Here is a 22,308-nt window from a genome sequence, read left to right on the forward strand (position 1 = left end):
AGTGATCGATAAACCATGGAATATACGCGTCGCGATAGCTGTGGTAAGCTGTGGTAAATCGTCGTGATAGGAGTCGTTGGAGAATATATGCGGAATATTTTCACTGAGAATTATTATTATTATTATTATCAATTTATCTTCAATCCGCTATTTCTACCGTGACCTGCACGTAAGAACCAAGTACCCAAGCGAAAAGCGCCAGAGCTTTATGTTTATTTTTATGGATTATTCTGTGCGGTCCTGTGCAGGCCTCGTCACTTTCTGAAATTTCTGAAACTATCGATTGGCAACTAAGTGATTGCGGATTTTGTCATTAGGTGGTATTGACAAAATACGCAATCACTTAGTTGCCAACCCAATACAATTATCGTTGGAATATCTACTTTCTTCCAAACTTATTCCTTTGATTTAGTGGTATCTATTTCTTATTCTTTTTTTTAATTATCTAATTTGTACTTTACAATTTGTCCTGTGCTGGACATTCGGTAGATTTTTCTAACTTCTTATTCTTTCCATGGAAAATTATATTCGTCAATTAATCGTATACATTTAATATATTCTACGTTGTAATTTATCTTGGAATAAATATTATTCCAAACGAATGTATACTCGTACGTCACTGTAGAAAAGTACGCGGAAACTTGTCTGACTATAAGAAATGTCTAGAGAAATTTACAAGACCATTCGTCATGAATTTCATTAGATTTTGTACATCTTTATATTTATAATGAATAATTAATTCAATAAATAGTAATTATATATTTCTTTCATCGTTTACAATTTTCGTATCTTTTAACATACGAAAATGATACGTTTCGAATAAGTTTCGAAACAACGTACAAATTCCACTAACAATTTTACTTTACTTAAACCGATTATTCCAAACACGTTATAACACCATAAATCATTTCGCCGGATTGTTTTTCCTCGTGTGGAGGATTGGTCTAGTTCCGGTGTAGTGAAATAATGAAATCGAATTATTGCCGTCGCAATCCGTTGTAATATATTTCCAAAATAAATCATTTATTTTTGACAATTTAGAAGTCCGCAGGTACAAATTGTATGACTCGAAATAAATACCCGATAACACTCAGAGAAACTTCGTAGATCACCGTGATGCTTGTTTATGCGTCCGTATTCTTTAACTCTGTACAATGAATTCTATCTGTCGTGACTGCGTCTGTTTATTTATATTGGTCGGGGGACAGCCGGAAAATTTGAACTCGACTGTGTTTGACGGTTGTATGTAGCGGCGACATTGTTTTGTTCGAAGTTCATTATTCCTTACAATACTTGTGATCTAACGGTCTTGATACTCCGAAGCAAAACTACAACAGGATTTGAATTGTCCTGTTCGCGTGCCGCTACACTCGTTTTATGACACTTACAAAGTCGTATCACTATCACAAGTCCTTCTCCAATCGCGGTTTCGATCGTTCTCCCTTTTACTTTTCCATTTCAACTACCGCAATCACTTAGTTGCCAACCGAATAGAAAAATAGGAAAAGACAAGGACCGATGTCTTGAATACGAACTCTATGACTCAAGATTACTCTCGATCGAAAAGATCTAAGTTAACATATGTGTCATAGGATTTGCTGATGATCGACGTTAGATTTGCCTAATCCTGGTTTTCGCCGGAGGCTTTGGGTAAGGCGCACGCTGAAATCCGTAGAATGCAAAGATAAATGTGAAAGAAATCGAACTATAAAAGAGAATTTATTTGGCAAGATCTAGTTTGCTATTTTTCAGCGTCAACTCTCGTGAACTTCAATTGAATAAAACATAAAAAATATGAAATATAATAAAGAGAAGTAACGTCATCAGGTAAGAAAAAATCAATGGATGCTGCGTTTGGAATAGTATAGTATCTGTGTATAGAAATATCCGGATGAATCTCGTTAGAGTCTGGAGATGTCTGAAATAATTAAGTCGCATGATTGTGCATCGCGGTACATTGAATAGAGACGTTGCTTAGCACTGAAAATTGTTCGAGGCTCGAGTCTCGTTACAGAGTTAGCATTTGTCCACGATTACAGTGAATTTCAATGAACTTCCGTTGCAAAAGGGGAAACCTTTTGATTGCTTGCCTTCGTGTTGTAAAAAAAGGAAGCTCAAAGGAAGCTTTTTACAACGCGTTTAAAATCGAAACAGACGCAGATGTAATAAAAATCTTATAAAAATCCCCATGCACATAATGATACGTTTCCTAAAGTGATGTATTTATTTTTTAACTATAATTAAACGCATTAAAGAACTAAAAAGACAAGTGATAAAATATTTGTTAATATTAAATGCAACATAATATTAGTTCGTTTGTCATTCGAATATTATACAAATTTACGTGAGATAGCTACAGTACGTAGACATACGAAATTCTTGGAAAATTGTAACATTCGGTATACCAGAAATGTAAATATGAAACCGGAATTTTTGTATAGAAAATACACATTTATTGTATGAAAATGATTAAAAATATTTTATTCGAAGTATTGCCCATCGCTAGCTATACATTTTTCCCACCTGTCTGGCAATTGGTGGATGCCACGCCAAAAAAACTGTCGCTCTTTTGAGGCAAACCAGTCATCGAGCCATTTTCGTACATTTTCGTAAGAAGCGAAGTGCTGGTCAGAAAGTGCGTGTCCCATCGATGCAAATAAATAGTAATCGAACGGAGCCAAGTCTGGTGAGTAAGCCGTGTGCGAAAGTATTTCCCAACTGAACGCTTGGATCGTTTCCTTGACCGGTTTTGCTGTATGTGATGGTGCATTATCATGAAGCAAAATTACTTTGTGTTGCCTTTTTTGATATTCTGGTCGTTTTTCACGCAAAGCTTGATTTAAATCGATCATTTGTTGTCGGTAGCGCTCAGTATTAACGGTTTCGCCAGGTTTTAACAGCTCATAATAGATCACACCCTTCTGATCCCACCAAACACAGAGCATTGTCTTCCGTCCATAGTAATTTGGTCTTGTAGTCGATATCGGTGGTTAGCCTGGAGCTACCCATGATCTTGTACGCTTAGAATTCTCAAAATATATCCACTTTTCATCGCCAGTCACAATTCGGTGGAGAAATGACTTTCTTTTGTATCTGGCGAGCAGCATTTCGCAAGTGGTTTTTCGGTTTTCCTGCTGTCTTTCATTCAGTTCATGTGGAACCCATTTTCCCACCTTCTGGATCTTTCCCATGGCTTTCAAACGTATGGAGACGGCTTCTTGTGTCACGTTTAATTGATCAGCGAGTTGTTATTGCGTTTGAGCGTCATCCTCATCCAACAATGCTTGCAATTCGCTGTCTTGAAACTTTTTCGGTGGTCTTCCACGTTCTTCGTTCCTCACGTCAAAATTGCCACTTCTGAATTTTTTAAACCACTCAAAGCACTGTGATTTACCAAGAGCATGCTCACCGTAAGCTTCGACAAGCATTCGATGCGATTCTGCAGCAGTTTTCTTCAAATGGTAACAGAAAATCAGTGCTGTCCGCAAATCGTAGTTTCCAGGCACAAAATTTGACATGTTCAACGCTATTACAAACTATGCTGTTGTATGAAACTTGTATTGTTCTGAGTCGAAAATGTTTGTGAGATGTCAACAAAGACTTTTGGCATCAATGACGCAGTTTAGTGATAACTACATTATCAGCTAGGGCCATCTATAGGCAAATTCCGGTTTCATACTTACAGGCCTGGTACTTTCCTTTGCTTTTCAGTGTCGATCAGTATGGCTTTTGAATGGTTCAAATTGGAGTTAGAGAAATCTGAACGAGCTTATTGCACAGTCCAACAGCATAAATGAGCAATAAAAACCAGCTGTTTGTGTTTCAATTTGAATTCCTTTGAAGCTACTGCAGTGTTTCGTATGGCTATCGTTTCGCTGCTAATTGCAGCGATCGAATAGCCGCCATCAAGGTCGATTGGTGATAATTATCGACCTACGAATGGTGGAAAAGGGACCAAGAAACCATCGAAACTTCGATGAAAAAAGAAGAAAGAAAGAAAAAGGAAAGAAACGCTCGTTAAGCCGGAATCCAATCTGACTGGGGAAGAAATTGAAATGGAATCTCTTTTATTTCTGGATTTAGAGGGATTCTGGAAGACAAAAATGGAGAATGCTTCGAACGGAAGTTCAAGGCATGATGCTGATACCGCGATTTCGGTATTTCATCCTTCGATCGACGAGGGATATTTAACTTTGTTTGACGTTTTACCGATAAATCGATCACTGTTCTCTATAATACACTTCACCGCGAGATATTGCGCACAGATTAGAGAAGTTTATGGGCCAAATAATACGAACAGAATATTCTTCTTCTCGATGATGAATGTATTTCGCATACTCGGATGTTGAATAAGACGATACGAAATTTTTATCATATACATTCTTTACAAACACGAAATTAGTAACCTACGTATACGACCTTCCAACGGTGTTCTAAATTTGGTAATTTTTGCAATTTCTAAAAGAACTTTTCATCTAGGATTTTGTAAGTCGAATAGTCCGAACGAGATTTATTATTCCTTTTAATGAAGCATGTACTTTACGGAGTCGGATATTGAAGAAATAAATACGAAATTCGTGCTGTATATTTCGCAAACGAAATAAATAATCTGCATGTCCGATCTTCTAACGTAGCAATTTTCGCAAGGAATTTCTATTAAAATTTCTCTCATCTAACAGCGCAATTTTTTAAAGCTCGATATATAGAAAAAGATTTTCTCCGGACAAGAAATGCTTTGAATTTTGCTTGGAATAACATTAAAAGAAAATTGTTCCTGCAGATTTTCTTCTACAAGAAAAAGAACACCGAAAAAGTTTGCGAGGACAATGAACAGTCTATGTATAGAACTTTTTATATTTATTGTATTTCACAATTGAACGAGTGATCTACGCGATTTGTCGGTTTTTGAACGTAGCAATCCTCACAAAGTAGCCGCATAAAAATCTTTCATCCTTGAATTTTCCAAATTCTACTCCGAAACGCTTTCAAAGGAAACCTTTCAAGAAGCGCAATCATCAACTTGCCAAATTCATGCTCTCAGACAACAACACCGTAAAAGATGTCCAGTAGCAGCGCTTTCAAACTCGCAGCATTAGTCAACGTTCTTGCAATTTCCGCTCGGACAACCACCACCACGCCTCGACATTTGCAACGATTTGCAAAACAATCACGCGAGAAGCGTCTCCGCACGAAGCGTGGCGACGCGTGACCGACGGAAGCACGGGTTGTTGCTGGAAGCTGTTTGAAGCTGTTCGAAGCACGTAGCTTTCGCTTCAACTTCCTGTGTGACACTCGCCTCCACCCTCATCCCCAATGGAAGGTCACCAAGAGGTTGGTTAGTAACGATAAAACGTGTCTTGTTCGACGTTCAGCAGTCGGCGCACGCTTCCGAAGAAAGTTTCCCTGTAGAATCGGATATGGCCAGCTCCTACACAAGGAGATCCTTCGATGGCCAAGCGCTGAAATTGTTGTCTAAAAATAAAGTTGGTACACAATGGCGCATAAGAGAAAGCTGAGTATTGATACATTATGAATTTTGATAATTTTTTTAAAATAAAATCTGCGTAATCGAGAAGTAACTTATGTCTGTTCTATCAAAAATAATGAATAAAGAAATTCATCAAATAACTTTTATAACATTTCACGGAGTGCATACGTTAGCGAAAGACAAAAGAATTTAATGATCAATCCAATTTTATATTTATTCGTTGCTCTTATTAAATATAAATCCGCTTTGTTAGATTAAAACTTCTTTTTATACTTCTTATTTTACAAGCTTTCTTTTGTTTTTTTTTTTTTTTTTGTTACTACACACGTTGTGTATGTTGTTATCTCGAGATCAAAGATACGAATGTTGAACTGGTCCGTACGTTATTCGCAACAGAAAATTTTCATTTATGGCAAAGCAGGATTACTTGGACGAGCTAAGCTTCAACATCTTAAAATTCACTCACGAATTTCCCCTCAACTTTGGCCCATTTTTATCTGCATTGTATTTCTCTGTCGTTAAAATCAATCTCTATCGAAAGTAAGCAAATATCGTAATTGATGTACGCGATTTTTCAGTTCAACTTTATGCTAAAAATATTCCCGGATCATTGTAAGCCTCTTAACCGACTAAAGCGAAAGTGAGATTAAAATATTGGCTCGTCGGATAAGACTTAAACCCTTCTGCAGTCTCGTTTCTGCACGGAAACAATTTTACACACGCTAAACGCCACACACTAACTGACAGAAGATTATCGAACAGAACACCGGACGTTTCGTTTAATTGTATCATCGCAAGGTGTTGGAATAAAGTTTGTAATTGGTGGAAGAAAAGACCTACTCGACGATCCAACATAAGTTTCTTCTGTGACGCCACGGTGGTCATTGGTGACAGGAGCGCTTCAACTTCTTACGATTGTAAAGATTGTATGAAAATTGACAATTAGGGCATTTTGAATGTAACCGATAAATAGAAGATACTTTGAAATAAAAAGTGCCCCATTGAACAATTAAACATTTTTATTAGAACATCAATAAAAAAAGAATGAGGACAAATATTGCATCTAACGGTGCACTGTGTTTGCATCCATATCTTTGAGGGGTAATCTACGAATATTATTATAAACACAGTTTAGAAAATAATCGTAAATGCTGCTTTATAATCATATAATTGAAGTTAGAAGTATGAACGTACCTTACTATTATACAGGGTGGTTGGTAACTGGTGGTACAAGCGGAAAGGGGGTGATTCTACGCGAAAAAATAAGTCGAAAATATAGAATAAAATTTTTTTTTTTAATTTTTCCATCGAGACAACGATCTACAGTGAGATCCGTTATAACGAGTCGTGATAAAGTGCACGCGTACCAACCGAAAATTCAAAGTCGATTTTCTCGAAAACGAAGCCTCAAACGAAAAATTTTTATTCCATATTTTCGATTTCTTTTTTCGCGTAGAATCACCCCTTTTCCGCTTGTACCACCAGTTATCAACCACCCTGTATATAGAATGAGCAAATACTGTTTACTAATATCTTCTACACGTTTCAACAATATACTCTGCACGTTCTGCTTACGACGAAATAACAAATGCGAATGGTTTGTTGAAATAAACTCGTTATAATATGTCGCTATCAACTGTTACCCAGGCGCCACGGTGATCACCCTTGACCACCAATAAGGTAAACGGTCCATTGGGCAAGAATGTTGCCTTACATCATCAATTTATTATTATTTTGCCATTATATGCTTTGAATAATAAAAATACTCCCGTAACGTGCTGAGCGAAACATGTGATTTCGGCGTGGCAGTCAAAATGTTAAAATAGTTGCAACTAAAATAAGCATCGGCACAACGTCGGCACTTTAAGGGTTAAAATGGCGCGCACACACGATTGCACGAGCTTCGTGACACGTTCGACAACGATGGATTCAATCTAGTCGGATTATCCGGCCCTACGACTGGCCATCCACGTTCCACGATCCCAAGTCCCAAGCCTGTGTCAACTTACCTCTTTCTAGCTGGTCTCTGGACCACTCTAATACCCGACTTCCGGTTGCTATAGGAGTAATGAACACCGGTGGCGGTGTACACTGGCTCGTCGAAATGAATGCCGCAGCTATTTGATGCTCTGTGATATAAACTTTATGGGTATATTTTATGATTCTCTCGGGTTTCAATTGTTAGAGTTACGTCTGAGGAAATGTGGACTGTACTGGAAAAAAATGTGAAAAATAAGCTACTTAGGGTTGTTCGTGATCGCATGGGATGTGTAGATTGGTTGAGACTGGTTCTATAGTATAAATGATGTTTATTTGGCATATTTACTGTTTATTCGACCATTTGCAGAGAGACGCGATCGCGAGAAAGCACGTCAACGGGAGTCGTAAATTCCCCTTACGATTAGATAATCGACGCCACGAACTGATCGATCCCCTGATTTCTATTACGATAATAGGAGTGGTTTAATTGAGTTTACACTGAATTAACAGGTATAAATTAATGTTTATTCCAACAACTTTCTAAGGCAGATAATTACGCTGATGCGTATGTATAAGCTATGATAAGTAAGTGATTGATTTAAGGATAGAAACCCGGTAATGACATGTTGGCTATTCTAACGATGAAGAATAAGTAAAGTAAAGTGACGATGCTGTGTCGGAGGAAAGCTAGTGATGGGTGTGTCTAACGCAAGGGACCATCGGATTTGTTGATGACAATTTTGGTTAGGAAAGTGAGGGCGGTAGACATTGCTTCTGATTGGATGAAAGAAGTTTGGTGGACTAGGAAGGGTCTTAGCCGCCCTCGATAGAAAGTTGCTAGTGTGAAGTATCATACGTGAGAAAAACTAACTTTCCCGTATCGTCCCGTAGTAAACAATAAGCTTTAGAAACGATTCAGTAAAGAGATGTTTGTTCGGTCTGAAGGACCTTAGCTAGAAAATTCCTGAGATTTTTAATGGGTCCTTAAGACTATTGAGGGTACGCAGTAAGGGTGAGCGGACATCTGGTTCCTGGTCTAGGTAGAATGTCGCCCGACGTAACATTTAACGTATTGTAGTATCGTGGACGAAGGGTCTAAGAGATATCGGGCGAATTATAAACAATGTCGCGAGAAAGCCAAACTGCCGACAGGCTTAACAAGGTATCGTCGGTCCTTCAATCGAATAGTTTCGCGGAAAAGGTCTGGGTGATCCTGGCCACAATCTTGGTGGGGCTAAGACAAAAGACAAAGTGTTGTTAAGGGAAAAAGTGGAATTAACAGTCAGTGTTAGTTGAAAAATCAGAGAGTGCAAATTAAGTTGTCGAGAGAGTGTGGTCCGCGTGAGAGAGAGCGTTGGATCCGTGGTGACGAGAGTTCCAAATTAACTACCTAGTTGTCTTAATTATAATACGTTATTGTGATTAGTTCACGTTAAACAACCATCGTTTCCTGTTTAATCAACATCTGTTCAATCCATTTGTTGTAAATAAACTAATTGTAGTAAAGATCCTACACTATATACCATACTATTATAAATTTAGGTGGCGAAGCATTTAACCGGTTACGAACTGCTTCTGTGTGAAATTGTGGGTTACCTTAAATATTAAACTATGAGAGTGGATTATCTGTTCATTAGGATAGTTTTGCTCATCGTGAATCGTCGGATGTACAGTACAAAGTAGATTTGGTTAGAATTTACGTGAGAGTTACTATTTTTGTCTGGCTTCTCTCAGCTCTCGTACCTATATCGAGTCAATTTTGAAATGCTTGTCAATCAATCCTCGACAGCAATTACATTTCGTGTAACCTTCGAATGGTTCGTGTAAACTTACTATTTTCAAAGGTGAGTCGCGCTAAAAATAAAGGTTTGTGAGAGCTGTATTGCAGGCTCGTTACGTTAAATAAATAAATAAAATTGAAATGATACATCAATTACAGTTTAATTACACGAGAAATGAAAGAAAATGAAAAGGTATTAGAAAGTTATCAAAACGTTCCTTCTACCGGTTTCTACATACGTGTACAACCTGAATAGAAATTCACTGATTCTCTATCGCTATCTATAATTTCTTGTTTGTCCATTTAATAGAAACTCGCGTTAACATTCAGTGGTTTCCGTTTAACACGTCGACTGCCACGATGTGGGTCGATGACACGGGTCTTACTGAATTTCTTAAATACAATAAAAATACGATAAACTTGATGAATTAAACAATTATCAACGACATGAATGATTTAGATAACATCGCTGAAGAAGAAATGCGCGAACACGATATGAGATGCGACAAAAATGAAGTGTTATACCGTAGCATATTTTATAGCAGTTCACGTGTCCATCGGACAGCAACTGAAATTTCGTTTCAATATTCTTTTTTAATATTTAACGATATATTTTCGCACTTTCTTACAGCGTCGCGAAATTTATTTCACCAGGCAGGTGTACGTAGCGAAATGGTTCGGTGAGATGTGAGCTACGTTACAAGGTTTTGTCAGGCTCATGGCCAGGCGAAACATTCGCAAGCCTCAGAGTGTTAACGCAGTTTTCTTCGAGAGAAAGGACGATCTTGGGAAAATGTGCGATGTGGTTGGTTTTTCGTTAGTGGGGAAAAAAGATGGTCTTTCTCTCGAAGAAAGGAATGTAAATGATGATTTGCATGGAACAGGGATTGTTTGCCTTGCTGGGGAAAGGTTCAACCGGAGGATATGAGTGGAAGAAGGATTAGAAGGGATTTCTCGTGGGAAAGACATAAGTGTCGCCTTACAGAACGATGTTTCCATAGAGAATATGCAAATGTGGAATCACTAAGCGCAACTTTTTAAGAGACGTGCGTGCTCTGGATATTCCGCTCTTGTAAGAAGAAGTTTATTATTTATTAGCAGGTTACGTGTGAAAATCGCAAGAAAAGAACGCGATGAGCAAAGTTTCGTTGATTGTTTTCACTTTTCTGTCGCTTTATGTTAACTCGAATCAAATTAAATTCGAATTATCTTTTTCTTTTTTTAAATAAAGCTATAAACTTTTCGATTCGACGCAGTAGAAGTGTGCGAAAGTTGTGATGTTAATTTAGCTTTCGAAAAATTATACTTCGGAGAAGCGATGAGGTTTGAACAATTTCAATGGAGAAATACGTACAGTGAATATTATTGTTTTAACAATTAAAACGTTTTCATTGAAAGTACCATTGAGATTTCGATCATTTCGTTTTGTGAAGATCTGATATGAATGATGTAAAAGTGGTATTCAGAAAGAAAACTTTAATCAACACGAATGTAAGTTTTGACATTAACTTTGGAAACTCTTTTACGAAATGCAAACTGGAATTTTAATCAAAGATTCGTATTTCTGGGTGGGAATTGAAATGTAAATTTAAGAAGACGTACATTACAGGGAATTTTCCGAGCTTTGATCTACGAGTGAAAATCTTCTTGAAATGAGAAATGAGATTCGAACGTCTGAGTTTTCCCCCGCGTGTCGGAGATGTTTTCTTAAATTAAATTTATATTTAACTAACTTGTGACGGAAAGATTTATGAATAACAAGTTTAATCATCATTCGCGACAGAAGAGTTTTCTGAGACAATTTCCCCTTCCTTCGAATTTTTATGGTCCAATCTTTCTCGCGTTTCAGCAAGCAACAAGACTTTTATCGTTTCAAGAGAAACTTTAACATAAAATTAAAACGAGAAAACGCGTATACAATGGCTCTTTTATATTTCCTTCGGACTTAAGAAACTTTCTTACAACGTAAAAACATGATTGAGTTGAAAACAAGTCAAAGACGTAACAGGATTAACGTTTAATCAATCTAACTCTCACAAGCAGGAATTTTTATGATAGGAGAAAATAACATGTTTCTTTGCTCGCACATTTACTGCAACTTGGATGTATCAATTTATTATTATTATTAATCATTTTTATTAATTATGTAGTTATCACGTAAATCTCAGAATGAGATTAACTAACAAATTGACTAAATAAAATTAACTTAATATAACCTTAGGAAACATATTCTTGTAATATTTTTAACACAGAGAATGAATCGAACATATTTCAGTAATTAACACACCAAGTGTATAATAATAAATATGAAACATAAATTTCAGTGTCACAAAGTCACATTTTTCTAACCAGATTACTATTGTTCATATATTATCACAAGGAATGTACATAAATATACAAAGGAAATAGTTTATCTAAAGAGCAAAACAAATCTTTAATATATTAATAATTATAATAAATTTGCACGAACATCTACAATTTACAACGCCTGCAACTCGGAGAATTAATTAAACAATTTTCGATATCCGAGCAGACTAAACATCTAGCAAAGATCAAACCGTAGACTTTCATACATTTTTATATCTCTGTGAACATAACTAAATTATGTACTAAATATTATAATAAATATTTTAGGAACATTTTACTTATGTTAGGTCGTCCGAAAAGTTTCTTTCGTTTTATAAGGAAATAATGAACGCACAATGTTTTTTGTTTTACATTAGTTTATTGAATTATGCACGAACCTAATAATAGAAATAGAACGAAATGGATCATACCTACTTCAATAAAATAATATAAAACAGAAATCGTAGTTCATCTATTATCACCTTATGAAACGAAAGGAACTTTTCGGACAACCTAATATTTAGCCAAAGAAATTATTTATACAGTTTGATAAAAATATTTCATAATCCTAAGTATAATTCTTAATTAGAATATTCTATCTAATCCTCGCTATCTAAAATTTTCCATTTTATATTATTTTATCCAATTACGTATAATCCATTTTGTTCTATCAAACTAAAGATCACAACGTTCGACAGTTTAGGTTTCACGTTTGTATAAAGACGCGTTGTTGTAAAAGACGTGTCTGTAAAAGAAAAACACTTCCCGGACAACCCAATAGTCGCATATTAGATGCACGGTACGCATGTTGCGTAAAAATCTGCGGTCTGTTAATAACAAGTTCGTGCTAAATTTCTGCCCGATCACGTGCCGCGTTTAAAAACTTGGTCCCAACAATTCTTACCGCCGGAAAGCTAACTTCCGGCACGGGCGAGGCTGGCGGGTTTGCGCAAAGTGTTTCGATTAAAAAGCGTTTTGTAAAAAGATTTACGGCCCCGGCATGCTTTTGCATTCTGCAACGAGGTTCCTCCGCAACGTAGCACCGGTAAAATTGAAATATATAGGTTGTAGCGCTGGCGGCGCATACAAATCCGCCATTTGTTTCCGGTACGGTCCTTCTTATTGCGGAAGTTGCGCACACAGTCGCGACCGTGAAACCGCGCGAGTATCGAGTTTACGAAACGGCCGGTCATCGGATCAACGTCGGAAGTCGTAAATTTTCGGCCTGGAAAAAGGATGGATCGATAAAGAAACTTTCGTGAAATAATACGAAATGGCTGACTCTCGTGTGTATTACAACGGTATTGTTTCCAACTAGTATAAAACCTTAATTATTCCAACTATTCGTGGTACACGCTGGTCGGATAATCGCATAACTTTGTTCTCGTATTCGTAAGCGGAGATCATTTATGTTAAACTACGTATTTTGTGTATGCTAACGAGGAAAAGTATCGAGCAGAGACCAAATTTTCCTGTAAAATCCTGTTATATCTGTTGGAATAAACTTTCCATTTGCGTGTGAATTCGCAGCGCGTTAATGGAAAAACTGGAAGTATGTAACTTGAACTTCCGTACGAACGTGATCCATTGCGTACGCATATCGATGTATAATAAATCGCGCTACGTTTATTGAATTATATTTGCATCGAAAAGAAGCATCCAGGACTTGTCAAGTTTGAATTTTGATCAAAGTCTTTGAAACTTATTGAACTGTTCGGTGAAATGATGTATTTGAACGTTAGACTCGAAGATTATATCTTAATTGTCATTCAATAGCTATAAAATAAAAATAAATAATGAAAAATATACAATAAATCGTTTTCATTGAAACTTGAGGTTTCTATTGTTATAAAACCGGTACAAGAGTCGATTCTAAATAATTATTCCGAGAATTTGATATGGTAATTTCTTTCAATTTTTATCCTCTTATAGTTTACGAAAACACTGTATGAAGAATCGTGTTTTCTTTTTACAAATTCATAACAGAATTTTACAAAGAAAAATCGGTGTTTCTACCGATAGTTTGATCCATCGTCCTAAACTGCTGAAAAGAATCAAGAGACTGCGTCGATATTCTTTAAATTTCTGTGTCTAAACATTATTTATTAACGATTGCCTTAAATATAACTCGTCTCACGCTGTAATAATATTATAGATTATTATATTTTACGTTCCATATAAGTAAACGAAATATTCACGTTCAATATATGCATGTTACAGTTTCCCATAAAAAAATTAACTCAGCTTGTTAAAAAGATTCTGTAACCGTAATTTTTATATTCACCTAGGATATCAATATTCATCATTTTCAATTCACCTACCATAAACGTATCAACACGTGAACACGTGCAATCCCTTCTTTTCACGAACCTCGTTCACTTTTTGAATATTCAGCGAATGACCGGTTAATGTGCCATTCATTTTTATAAAAAAAAAACCTGAAGTAAACTTTGTACCTATTGATAAAAAAACAATTTAAATATTGGTGATAGTTTGGCTTGGCTGGATAAGTACGCAACGATTGCGTAATATATTACCGCGCCCTGAACAGACAGGTCGAACCGGATTCATATCGTCGGTCCGCTTATTTATGCATATGACGCGGATTAAACTTTTTAACCCATTTGCATCATGGCCCTACTTAAGAGGACAGTTGAATGCATCAGCGGCATTCAACTGGCGTCTGGTCCCTACCACCGCGCGCGGTCTGTCGTAGATACAGTAAATGACATCCGATTTCTTCATGGAGTTTATTGAAAATTTACCGTTCAAAACGATTGGTAGACAATGTTACTTCGCAAACATCGCATCTTGCGTTCTTTATAACAGAGGAAAAAGGTAAAAATTATTTATTTAAAAAAAAATTGTTTAGATTAAAATGGAAATAAAAAAAAAGCAGTCGCAGCGCGCGTAATAATCGGCGCTTGGTGATAGAAGACAGTCGTAGCACGCGGATTAATCCGCGTTTGCATACAAATCGGTTAACCATGACGACAGGTATTCCAGATGTAAATCACAGTTCGTTTCGTCTCTAGACCGGCGAGGAAACTCATTCCGAATTGTTTTATTCGCGGTCTACGCTTTGCTTTACCTTTTTCCACCACTCTGCCCCGTTGTCCAGTAGTTGAGATTATTTGCACGGGACACGGGATTAATTGCGGATTAATTCTGATTATGAGAACGTAAATTGCGGTGATATCGAGGCGGAGAGTGCTTTTAGTAAAGTTGTTCCGCTCGCTTGGACACTTGGTAATTCATCTTAGCTGGCGTTTAATAGCTTCAGCTTCTTTCTTGTCAGCGTAAACTCTCTTCTTCCGTGTTGGTCAAGATTGTTTTATTATTTTAAACAAACTGAGATCATCTAAAATCTTCTCTCAAGTCAAATTGACAAATGTGGTATAACGTTCTACAAGAAAGGAGAATCTTAAATGCTGTCGTAACATATAACGTCATTCGAATCATGCCATAAAAAGATAAAATGACTTCATCCCTAACACACACTTCTCCTTAATATCCTACAAAAAAAGTGAACCTTAAATAGCCCTTTTATTCCTACCATAATTCGTAACGTAATTTGGTGATTTCGTGAAGCCATAGATGAGTAAACCGTAGATGAGAAAAATAATATACGCGAATCTTGAATATTCTATTCTATATCTGCTATAGGATATCTTTAACGTTGCACGAAAAGCTCAACGATATATAGAAAAAGAAATCGAACATAGTAAAATTCTTATCTCTCATCGTTCCGTTGGAATCCTCATCGAGTAAAGTACAGTTTTAATCCGCGTCCCATTTCACCTCTGCTACCTCTCTCGCCATTCCCATCCGCTTAATTACAGTTCTAATCGACAGCCAGCGCTCACCAATTCTCTATTTCACCCACGTTTCATATTTTCTGCTTGCAGATCCACGCCTGAATCGAGACGATTGAATCCTCAGCAACGAAAGATGAGTTTCGCGAACAACCACCGTACCACCGTCGTTCTCCGACCAATCTCAATTTCAATCTCAATCTCCACGTGGTCGATCACCAGCGTCCCTCAGATTAACGACAATCACGGGAAAATAGGAATTACATTGAAGAATAACATCGAGGACAATCATTTCGAAGAATAGTTTTAGAACTACGCAAGCTTCCGCCGATAGAGCAGCAAGACGACGAGTGAAATCCAGGGAATTGCAGGTCGTCGAGTCGACGAAAGAGGATCAGTGAGATGCCCGGTCCGCTGTGAAAATGCTGGTGGACGATTGCGGCAGCGCTATGGGGTGGACTTCGGCCAGCGTGCGCGGGGGTTGGTCCACCCCGGGCGGCTGTAGGAATTCCGCGATGAACTTCGGCGGTAGCGTGCCCTCCCTTCACCCAGCTGGCTCGATAAGATCGCTCCGATCCCAGCATTCTATGCAGGTATTTAAAAAAAAAAAAAGAAAAATCCCGTCGTTTTCGTGTCGTTGGATTATCATCGTTAGGGTGATCGTATCCGGAGAACGCGTCAGGTTATAAGCAAATTCGTGGATTAAGTCCGACATTAAAGTTTTAGTGGACCGTTTTGCAAGCTCTACCCCTTTTTCAGCTATCGGTTTTCGACCAGCTATCTTTTGTTTTATTTATCCAAGGAACATCGTTTTTCAATAGCTGGCTATTAGTTGAGCAATTGGCATTAGAATCTGTAATAATCGTGAAAATGTTCAGAAGATTTTCAGGTTGCTGAATAATGAAAGATGGACGCGAGAATGTGCCAAAGACGATTTCTTATTTGTTAAAAACACGTTTCATTGAAAAAAAAAAGTTTTTCGATAGTTGAATGTCTTCTTTTCATTAGTAGTTAACTCCTTAACCTACAACTATGGGCATAGCCCGTAGTACGATGATCGGACCAAACGTAAATATTCGGGCATAGCCCGTAGTAGATGATCGGACCAAATGTAAATCGGCCCAAAATTCTCGAACGTAAATCGTAGGTTAAGGGATTAATCTGTAACAATAGGTGGAAATTTTAGGATGATTGACAGAATGGTAAAGAAGAAGATGAAGGATAGGTGTGAGGATGTGCCAAAGACGGTTTTTGTTTACCGAAAGCGTATTGTTTTGCAGTGATTGGTTATCGACTGATTAATATCTCGTCGAGTAGCAAGTGCAAATTTTAAAAAGATTGACAGGCTGGTAGCTGATTTAACCAAATTCTGAGCCACAGGGATCGTACAAGTTAGGGATAGAAGGAAGATTAATTGTTAAATGGAAACGAATGATAGAGTTTGATCTTTGATGTTTTAAAATCACAGAAAAGAGGAGGATCTAACGACCACATTTTTTTTAAATTCACATTGAAATTCCTTATCACTTAGGACATCCTCTTCATAAATATTTATCCAAGTACGTTGTTTGTTTCCCCAAAAGTTCAATACTAATCACGCACTTCTCCAACAAAATTAACAAATCTACAAAAAATAAAATTCGTCAATTTACCTTTTAAGTGTCTCCTCTTATCTAAAAAAAAAAAAAAAAGAATACTTATACTACGTTTCCGTTAAGAACCTAATTAGCCTATGTCATAATCGTCTTATCTATCATCTTATCCACTCATACAAAAGAAAATCATAAAGATTCTATTCTAATGTTCCACGAATCAGATACGATAGATTGATTCGATTATCGACGCAGAAATCGCGCATTTTACAGGTAGATGTAGAAGGTAGGCGTCGTCGATCAGTTTGCGAGAATTGCGTGGGGCGTTCATCCCCTAATTGGTATTCGGCCAGCGACACCCTGTCGGCGGATATCCAGCGACGTTTAATTCTCAGGCTACGTCGTCGATCGTCGCGATTTATCATTGGTTCTCGCGTGCCCGATCGCAATTGCCTTTCTCGATGCATTGCAGACATGTTTCTTTTGTCCAGGGCGTGCCAGAGACACCGCGAAGATGTATGCACTGCCATCCGGTACACGTGCCGAGCACCCCGAACAATTACGTGCATCATCCAATGCAGTATTACACGCCGAGCCACTGTCCCGAGCCCAGGAACGGTATCTACACTCCTCATCGGGGCAGTTCCTATCACGGTGGTGAGTACACCTTTATAAAAAACGAATTCTTCCTGTCGGTTATGAAAAAAAATTGCTTTCATCGACTATGAATAAATATGAGGTTAGCACGCGTGACATGTAGCCTTGTGAAATAAAATTTTTAACGTACGTTGTTTTATCAGAATATCGGGAAAAAGTTTAGAAGAAGTTCGTAAAATAAGAAACATAAGGGGACACCATGATTTTTTAACGTGGATTTATACTTGTTAAGGGCAGCAAATAAGCGTAATATATCAGGCCTGTAAGTATGAAACCGGAATTTGTCTATAGATGGCCGTAGCTGATAATGTAGTTATCACTAAACTGCGTCATTGATGCCAAAAGTCTTTGTTGACATCTCACAAACATTTTCGACTCAGAACAATACAAGTTTCATACAACAGCATAGTTTGTAATAGCGTTGAACATGTCAAATTTTGTGCCTGGAAACTACGATTTGCGGACAGCATTAATTTTCTGTTACCATTTGAAGAAAACTGCTGCAGAATCGCATCGAATGCTTGTCGAAGCTTACGGTGAGCATGCTCTTGGTAAATCACAGTGCTTTGAGTGGTTTAAAAAATTCAGAAGTGGCAATTTTGACGTGAGGAACGAAGAACGTGGAAGACCACCGAAAAAGTTTCAAGACAGCGAATTGCAAGCATTGTTGGATGAGGATGACGCTCAAACGCAACAACAACTCGCTGATCAATTAAACGTGACACAAGAAGCCGTCTCCATACGTTTGAAAGCCATGGGAAAGATCCAGAAGGTGGGAAAATGGGTTCCACATGAACTAAATGAAAGACAGCAGGAAACCCGAAAAACCACTTGCGAAATGCTGCTCACCAGATACAAAAGAAAGTCATTTCTGCACCAAATTGTGACTGGCGATCAAAAATGGATATATTTTGAGAATCCTAAGCGTAAAAGATCGTGGGTAGCTCCAGGCTAACCACCGATATCGACTACAAGACCAAATCGCTATGGACGGAAGACAATGCTCTGTGTTTGGTGGGATCAGAAGGGTGTGATCTATTATGAGCTGTTAAAACCTGGCGAAACCGTTAATACTGAGCGCTACCGAGAACAAATGATCGATTTGAATCAAGCTTTGCGTGAAAAACGACCAGAATATCAAAAAAGGCAACACAAAGTAATTTTGCTTCATGATAATGCACCATCGCATACAGCAAAACCGGTTAAGGAAACGATTGAAGCGTTCAGTTGGGAAATACTTTCGCACGCGGCTTACTCACCAGACTTGGCTCCATCCGATTACTATTTATTTGCATCGATGGGACACGCACTTTCTGACCAGCACTTCGCTTCTTACGAAAATGTACGAAAATGGCTCGATGACTGGTTTGCCTCAAAAGAGCGACAGTTTTTTTGGCGTGGCATCCACCAATTGCCAGACAGGTGGGAAAAATGTATAGCTAGCGATGGGCAATACTTCGAATAAAATATTTTTAATCATTTTCATACAATAAACGTGTATTTTCTATACGAAAATTCCGGTTTCATATTTACATACCTGGTACGTACAACGTAGCATACTGTGGATGATTGTTATCGATATGTGAAAAATGTGTAGCATGAAGGTTACTAACATACATAGCGTATCAATTTTTAACATTTTCTATGTTATATATCCTCCACTGTATGTCCATGATATTCCATATAACTCTATAGATATACATCGACTACTGCTACGTGCTTTCGATCATCTTCCACCCGATGATCTCTTCCTAGCGTTGAAGAATATCTTCGGTTAGCGGGCGAAATATGAAAAATGTCTTGTTGTTACGCATGCTTTTTCCTTCCAATTTTACCTTGCAGTTTCTCACGAAACATTACGAATCCTGTTTGTTCGCTAAAATGTAGCAGGATCGAGCACGATTATCTGGTTTCGTTGTTCAAGGTTTGTAAGGATCGGCATTTAAGGAAAATTTGTATTTACAATTGCATTGAGGATAACGTATATTATAAAATTGTTTAAGCGAAACAGAAGAGATTTTTCATCTTTTGCAAATGCTGAATTCATGTTTCGAGCAACTTTCGTGACAATATGTGGAAAGGATATTTCCAAAGTTGAAATACGGTGTCTTCTCGTCACATACATACGACGATTCTCAATCTGACGCGTTGAAAAAGTCTCTCTGGTCCTCCCTTTTTCTTCCTCTCTCGGCATTCACCTGCTGTTGAATATTGAACGTAGTCGCGAAACTTGAGGGAAACGGATTAGGCCGGTGTCCTGGCAAGCAACGTCGCGCCGTGAGAACGAAAACAGAAGCATTCTGAGATTATGAGCAAGTTTACCAAGAGGGCCGAGTGGATAGAGTCGTTCTTATACCGACTTTACGAGAAAACTTGCGCAATCTCGCTGAAAGATGCCCCCGAGAAATCGAATAAAATGCAAAACGCGTTAAATGAAACAGTACTTCCTGGTATACAAAACAAGTGGAAATATCTCAGAGTTTTTAAATCGTTTAACTTTATAGGCCTTTGTTCGTACTAGAGTAAGATGATCCAACATTGTATACAGAGTGGCGGACAAAAGGAAGTTTAAAGAGCGAAAATTAAAAAAGTATCATAATTTTCGAAACTGAATTACAATTATTAAAAACAATGAATGTGTAATACGATATATTATACAGGGTGGTTGGTAAAGAAGTCGAAAATATTGAATAAAAATTTTTTTTTTTTTAATTTTTCCATCGAGACAACGATCTACAGTGAGATCCGTTATAACCAGACGTGATAAAGTGCACGCGTACCGAGCGAAAAATCAAAGTCGATTTTCTCGAAAACAAAGCCTCAAACGAAAAATTTTTATTCTATATTTTCGACTTCTTTTTTCGCGTAGAATCACCCCCTTTCCGCTTGTACCACCAGTTACCAACCACCCTGTATATCTTAGAATACACGGCTGTTACCAAAGTGTTTGGTACAGACAAAATTTAATACAAAATTTATTCGCATTTATGCATACAAATATTTCATAAATAATCAATTTTAATTTTTCTATTGTTTTCTACTGTAAACCGTCTAAACGATTTTCCTGTTATTATTCGCATTTTCCTAAGAAATATCGGCGATTTGTTGCGAGGAATTTTCGCATCGTCGGACCCTAAATTAGCTGAGAAGCCACGACGAAACGGTACAGGTCATAAAATTAAATCAGTCGAGCAACGTGTATCGACTCCGACAGTCGCGTAAATTCCAACAATTACGAAGCGCAGTATAAATAAAAATATATTCGCGCTTCCCAATGCAATATATCTACTGTGACGAAAGGTGTAAAAATTCTACGTATCGTTCTCCATATAATCCAAAAGAATAACAGTAAAATTCTATCGGAATTTTCATCGTTGCTGTCACAGTGAACAACGAAATCGCATACGTTTTAATGAAAAATATCGCAGGAATTTCGCAAGTGGCCTGTCAGCTGGCAGAGGCGCCTGAAAAAGGGAAACAATTCAACAAGTTGACAGTCGCGAATGTCAACCGGACCGCACGTGTGTTTCACAAGGAAAAGGTGGGAAAAATCAAATTGTCGAAATGAACGAGAGAAGGAGAGCAAGGTTCACGGTACAGTTACGATTTTGCTGAAACGATGAAATTCGCGCACGGTCACGTTGACTCGTGTTAATTTGTCGTGTCATTTACAAGCTTCGAAGCTGACCACGACGCGCGACCCACTCATAGTTTTCGAACGAATTCGTGTTACGGTTAAACACGGTGGACACTTGCGATTGGACAAACCGACCCTTTCCAATTGTATTTGCATGGTCAACCCTCTTTCGCCCTCTGCGAAAGAATCGATTTCGAATCAGTTGCAGGCATCGCCACGCTCGCCTCGTATTATGCAGATGACCCGCGTGCACGCAATCCCAACCGAAATATCCGTGGCGATACGAAATTTCCCGATTTTTCGCCCGATTTACCGATATCGAAGCTTTTCCCACTTGTTTTATTTCTATTGGTTTCGATAAGCTGGTTCATTCGTTTTTTTCTTTTTTCTTTTCTTTTTCTCTTTTCTTGTTGACGATATAATGCTAACGCGACAGGTTGAATGGTAATTTTGGGGGCAGATGTTAAAGATGATTTAGGTAGTTAGGATTTATCAAGGGAGAAATTTATGTTAGTGGATATTACTGAAGATATATTGTGCGTATAAATGGATTTATGTGGAATATGGTAGTGTCTGATGGGGTTATGGGATGTTAGAATATTTTTTCAGAATTTAAATTTGATAGCATAAAAGAAATTTGTATAATAGAAAAAGAGGGAAAAGATAAAAGTTGAAAAGAATATTTACAATATTGTTATGTTTATTAACGATAGGAATAGAATAGTTAAGCAATTCGTATTTTTACTAATTTCCCAAGTGTGACTTTTTATTTTAATAATTACAAAATAAATAATTCAATAATTTTCAAATAATTGTTTCATTGATGTTCGTATTAAATAACTGCGTATACAATATACTATGAGATATTGATCACTGTATCGAGTGCAAGATATTGTCTGACCACAGGTAGACCATTACTACTTACTCTACTTCTCGCTTTCTTTCTAATTAGTATCAAAAAATATATTGATTGCGACGTGCTGAACGAGATGTCTGACCATAGACGAACGTTT

At 37.5% G+C, this 22,308-nt stretch overlaps 1 protein-coding gene across 5 annotated transcripts in view; it reads left to right on the plus strand.

Moving 5' to 3' along the window:
• Positions 1 to 22,308, plus strand: part of LOC138179749 (monocarboxylate transporter 10) — a 327,517-nt gene that overhangs the window by 201,467 nt on the left and 103,742 nt on the right. For all 5 annotated transcript variants that reach the window (XM_069112849.1, XM_069112848.1, XM_069112847.1 and 2 more), the window contains 2 exons: positions 15,503 to 16,002; positions 17,493 to 17,658. In XM_069112849.1, the coding sequence (XP_068968950.1) occupies positions 15,832 to 16,002; positions 17,493 to 17,658 (337 nt within the window). In that variant the 5' untranslated portion in view covers positions 15,503 to 15,831. The remainder of the gene's footprint in view (positions 1 to 15,502; positions 16,003 to 17,492; positions 17,659 to 22,308) is intronic.

Source organism: Bombus flavifrons, chromosome 5 (assembly GCF_040668555.2).
Source record: "Bombus flavifrons isolate JBK064 chromosome 5, iyBomFlav1_principal, whole genome shotgun sequence".
NCBI lineage: Eukaryota > Metazoa > Arthropoda > Insecta > Hymenoptera > Apidae > Bombus > Bombus flavifrons.